We start from the raw sequence: 5,419 nt of genomic DNA on the forward strand, positions 1-5,419 counted from the left end.
GGAGCCCCGGGAAGAGGCGCGGCCCGAGCCCCGGGCTGAGCCGAGCCCCGAGGAGGAGATGGCAATGGTGCAGGTGTCCCGGCAGTCAGAGGCCGTGGGTCTGCCCAGTGAGCAGCCCAGCAAGACCGAGGAGGGGGCGCCCCCGCAGCCTTCAGAGACGCACGCCTAGCCCGCCTGTTGCGGCCCGGGCGGCCAGCAGGGAATGAGGCCGAGCTTGGGGCCCTGAGCCCGAGCTCCAGAGAGGCCGCGGGACCAGCCGAGAAGGAAGACGGTCCCAGACGTGCCGCTATTTTCGTGTTTCTTCCCCTCCCTTTGAACTTGGTAACTCACGTGGCTAGAGAAGCAATAAATCACTATATTACTGCAGCCCCCGGGGTCGCTGTGTGTGCCCTGCTGGCTTTGGTCACCCAGGGAGAGGACCCTGCACCCCCGTGGCCCCCTCCATGGGCCACACCGCGTTTCACCTCCCGCTGGGGAAACAGCCCCACGTGTCCAGCGCTGACGACGGTCTCAGGCCCTGGACCAGGGAGAGCCGAGCAAGGAAAACGCTGCTTCAAGCGTGGGGCCCACAAGCGTGAATCTGTGCGGGAGGCGGCGTGGGGGCTGCGGGCTGGGGGCTAGGGCAGGCTTTCCCGGCCCTCAGCCGCCCCCGAGGCTGCCTGCCTGTGGGGGGCCTCCCTCAGGGCCCCTCTCCTCCTCCTGCTCTGGCTCCAGGGTCCGCCCCACACCCAGTCAGCACCCCGCTCCCCACAGCGCCCGGAGCATCCCTGCCTGGCCCGCCCCCGGGCCTGCATGTCCCCTGATCACTGAGCAGGACCCTCCTGCTCCTCTCTGGTCCCAGCTAGCTGTCCCAGGGGTGACGCTCCCACCAGCGCGGGTAAGCGGATGCTGGCGAGCACGGGGCACAGGCCTCCTCTCACGCGTGGCCGGGGTGTCCACGGGGGAGCAGGCCTGCGGGGGCACTGCCAGCCACGGGGGCCCACCCACCAAGTGGCCCTCACCTGGCTGTAAGCGGCTGCCGCTTCCTCTTCTGATCTGCCTGTGCTCGGACACACGTGGACCTGCGGGTGTGGCGCACCAAGGGAACAGGGCTGCAGATGGCCCCTCCCCCCACCCCCACCCAGCCCCTTCATGGCCACAGCCACACCCCTGGGCATCACAGCGTGGCCGCCGCCTGGGCCCCCCGCACCCCCGTGTCCCTGTCACCTCCCGCAGGAGCCGAGGCCTCCCTCCTGCACCCAGTCCAGCTCCCCTGCCTGCAGGAAGGATCTCCACACCTGGCCCCTGAGGTCCTCCTGGGTCTGGCCTCCTCCTGGCTGCCCGGCCGCTCACCGTGGGCCCCAGCCCTGCTGGCGGACCGGTCCCTGAGCCCCTGCCCACCTCTCCAGGCTCCGCCAAGGGGCCGCAGCCTCCACACACGAAGCCTCTGGGGGCCACTGCCAGGGCAGGCGGGCGAGGGCCCAAGATGGAGCAGTCCTGGCGGTGGTCACACGCCTGCCCGGTGGGGGAGCAGGATTCCAGGGTGCGTGGGGCCAGCAGGGGTTCAGACCCCCCGGGAAGCTTGCAAACTCCTCCCCGGGTCAGCAGTGATCATTGGGACCTAGGGTCAAAGCTGCAGGGAGGGGCCTCGGGAAGGAGCACCAGCTGTGTGCTTCCCAGGCGGGGGCACCGCTCAGAGGGGGTGGGTGGCTGCCTGAACCCACCCAGCGCGGAGCAGGCCCCACTGCGAGGCCCTCCTGAGGTGGCCTGAGCCGCGCCACTGCCCCAGACAGGCTCAGCCCCCACAGCTACCCCCGGAGGAGCCTCTGGGCCAGCCGTGCACCTCCCACCCCACACTCTCTCACCACCTGGCCCTTCAGACCCTCAGTGGCACCTCTGTCCCCGTCATCTGCGGGGCCTGACCTCAGCCCTCAGCCTCCCCGAGTCCACAGCTGTGTGTGCCTGCTATAACCCAGCCGCAGGGCACTCACACGCTGGGTGACGCTGAGCCACCTTGGGCCCCGGGAAGGCAGGGCCCACTCCTGTCACCCACCCTCAAAGCTCCAAGGGCAGCGTCCCAGGGCCTGCGGCCTGGCACTCAGAGGTCTGCAGCCAGGAGCACCCTGAAGCCCGTCCAGTCTGACCCCGCCCCGGGGGCCCCGGCAGTCCGGCACACACATTCTGGGCAGGGCCCCTGCGGCTCGCCTGAGTCTGCAGGCCTGCGTCCCCGGAGAACCAGAGACCATGGCATCCCAGGCGAGGGAGGGCATGGGGAGCAGGAACAACAGCAAAGGGCAACCCCGACAGTCCTGGGGGTGAGGGAGACAGGCGGGGAGGGGGGCGGGCCTGGGGGCCTCACAGCTGGCCCCTCTGAAGCTTCCCTGGTTCCTATCGAAGCCCCCAGGACACTGCAGGCGCGGGCAGGTCCCTGCTGCTGGCCTCTGGGCCTGGCTGCCCTGCTCGGGGGCCTTCCACGTGGACCTCCTGCAGGGAGCTCTGTGAAGCCCAGGTGTGTGTGCACACTCCCCTCCCAGCAGCTGGCAAGCCCCACTGGACCCTGGCACGGGGCTTCTGGGTCACTCCCACCCACCCAGACACAGGACGCCCCTCCCCCGAGCACCTGTCCTGGCGACAGGCCACGAGGACAAGTGAACACCGGGCTGGGGAAGGACCTGCGCCGATCGGGGCCGCGGTTCCCAGGGCGAGAACAAAGCAGGCTGACGCTGTTTCCAGATGCAGAGACACTCTAAGATGCGAAGGTGACATGCCTGCCCAGGCTCCCAGCGCTCACAAAGGCTCTCCCCAGCCCCCAGCCCCGGCCTCGGGGCCCGCCCACTGAGTGCACTCCCCACTGGCCTGCCCTGGCCAGCCGCCCCTTGCCCGGTCACAGGCTCTGGCCACCCTTGGCTATGTGCTCTCGCAGGACCTGTCTTAAAGCGGGGATCAGACCCCCCGACCCTCTCCTCCACATCCCCCAACCCCGATGCCGGGACCCATCCATTCTCACAATGTCCACCTCCCCCAGGCCCTTCCCTGCCTGGACCTCAATTCTCCCTGCCCTTGGAACGCCAGCCCACCAGCACTCCAGGCCACTGGGCTGGGCACTCACAGAGTCCGAGCTTCCCTCCACCGTAGACAGCCGCCTTCGCCCCCCGGGATCGGGTGGCCCCTCCCAGGGCCAGCCCGAGGTGGTGCTCATCCCACCTCAAGGCAGCGGTGGGAAGGCAGCCCTCCCTTGAGGGACAGGATCCGCTGCGGGGTCAGCCCCACGCCCAGGAGAGGGAAGCGGCAGGGGCCTGGCATGCTGGCTGGACCTGGGCGGCCCTGGCCTGACTCAGCACAGGGCGGCACGGCGAGCTCGAAGCAGTTCTGGGCGCCAGCTTCCTCCCTTCCTAGGGGGCCGTGGGGCTCTGCCAGCCCAGTCAGCCTTCCAGGGCTCCAGGGCCTGTCCCCCCACCCAGTTCCCACTCCAGGCAGCCTGGCTTTATGACTTCACAGGCTGAAGTCACGCAGGGACAATGCTGGGCGTTCCACACCTCCAAGTGCAGGCCCAGCCTGGCCAGACGGCTCCCCGCAGCACAAACAAGGACGATGCCCGCTGGTCCGCGTGGGGAGGGGATGTAGAGGGCAGCGGCGCAGGCCGCTCTGGGCACCATGGACGATGCCGCGGTCCTGAGGAAGAAGGGTTACATCGTGGGCATCAACCTGGGCAAGGGCTCCTACGCCAAGGTCAAGTCCGCCTACTCTGAGCGCCTCAAGTTCAACGTGGCGGTCAAGATCATCGACCGCAAGAAGACGCCCACGGACTTCGTGGAGAGATTCCTGCCCCGGGAGATGGACATCCTGGCGACCGTCAACCACCGCTCCATCATCAAGACCTACGAGATCTTTGAGACGTCCGACGGCCGCATCTACATCGTCATGGAGCTCGGCGTCCAGGGCGACCTCCTTGAGTTCATCAAGTGCCGGGGGGCCCTGCACGAGGATGTGGCGCGCAAGATGTTCCGGCAGCTGTCCTCGGCCGTCAAGTACTGCCATGACCTGGACGTCGTCCACCGAGACCTCAAGTGCGAGAACCTTCTCCTTGACAAGGACTTCAACATCAAGCTGTCCGACTTTGGCTTCTCCAAGCGCTGCCTGCGGACGGCAGCGGCCGGCTGACGCTGAGCAAGACCTTCTGCGGGTCGGCGGCGTACGCGGCCCCCGAGGTGCTGCAGGGCATCCCCTACCAGCCCAAGGTGTACGACATCTGGAGCCTGGGCGTGATTCTCTACATCATGGTCTGCGGCTCCATGCCGTATGACGACTCCGACATCAAGAAGATGCTGCGCATCCAGAAGGAGCACCGCGTGGACTTCCCGCGCTCCAAGAACCTGACGGGTGAGTGCAAGGACCTCATCTACCGCATCCTGCAGCCGGACGTCACCCGGCGCCTGCACATCGACGAGATCCTCAGCCACGCGTGGCTGCAGCCCCCCAAGCCCAAGGCCATGCCCTCCGCCTCCTTCAAGCGGGAGGGCGAGGGCAAGTACCGGGCTGACTGCAAGCTGGACCCGCGGCCCGGCTCGCGGCCCGAGCACCGGCCCGACCACAAGCTGGGGGCCAAGACCCAGCACCGGCTGCTCGTGGTGCCCGAGACCGAGGACCGCGTGGAGGAGCGGCTGGCCGAAGCCTCCAGGGCGAAGGACCCCCACGTCTCCGGAGCTGAGGTGGGGAAGGCGAGCACCTAGCGGTGCTGAGGGCCCGGGGGGCGAGGCGCTGCGAGCGCCCCGTGGGCTGAGTGGGCGGTAGGAGCCGAAGAAGCCACAGGTGCGAGAACAAGTAAAGTCCGTCAATTAAACCGCTATTTTGATTACGTTCTGTGAGCTTTCTTCCACTTCGTAGCAGAGACCTTAAACCCTGACCACCAAATAAACCACAGTATATAGCAGAGAGGCGCGCGGAGTCTTTTTCTCTGGGACTCAGCACCCACTCCCTGTGGCCCGGGGGCTCTGGGGAGCTGGCCTCGTGGGCACAGAGTCTGCAGCCTCCCACCAGGCCCCTGCTGCCCTCCCACCCCGCTCGCGCCCCTTAGGCAGGCCATCCTCAATGCCTGCCTGCCCTTTGGCCCTTTAGAACTTCTCGCAGCCCCCCTCCCACTCCCTCCAGGCATGGCCCTGCCTGGAGCGTGCCCTCTGCATCTCACTCGGCCCCTCCAGACCTCTGACACACTTCCTGGGGCTCCCTCAGGCCCACGCCCACCCTGGGACAAAGCATCAAAAGCAGCCGTTTCCTGACCCCGCGGCCCCAGCCCTGCCCCCTTGGTGCCCAGCCAGGGCTCCACCCAGGAACTTGCAGGAGCTCCATGTGGAGGAGCGCAGACCAGCAGGACCCCAGGCAGCCTCCAGGGAGCCCGAGGGTGGCCTGCTGGGGCCTGCCTGCTCCCCGCACGAGGGGCTCC

General features: G+C 67.9%; 2 protein-coding genes across 2 annotated transcripts in view; both read left to right on the plus strand.

Annotated features, from left to right (window-relative positions):
• The window catches only part of LOC104984458 (testis-specific serine/threonine-protein kinase 1-like), a 2,669-nt gene extending 2,048 nt beyond the window's left edge, over window positions 1-621 (plus strand). Inside the window, exon 2 of the mRNA XM_010834184.1 lies at window positions 483-621. Coding sequence (XP_010832486.1) covers window positions 483-621 — 139 coding nt within the window. The remainder of the gene's footprint in view (window positions 1-482) is intronic.
• LOC104984453 (testis-specific serine/threonine-protein kinase 2-like) lies at window positions 37-4,834 on the plus strand. Its single transcript, XM_010834168.1, is given in 2 exon segments — window positions 37-4,117; window positions 4,120-4,834. Coding segments are annotated over 2 exon segments (1,074 nt in total). The 5' UTR covers window positions 37-3,633; the 3' UTR covers window positions 4,710-4,834.
• The last annotated feature ends 585 nt before the right edge of the window (window positions 4,835-5,419 follow it).

Source organism: Bison bison, unplaced genomic scaffold, assembly GCF_000754665.1.
Source record: "Bison bison bison isolate TAMUID 2011002044 unplaced genomic scaffold, Bison_UMD1.0 scf7180017845395, whole genome shotgun sequence".
Taxonomy (NCBI): domain Eukaryota; kingdom Metazoa; phylum Chordata; class Mammalia; order Artiodactyla; family Bovidae; genus Bison; species Bison bison.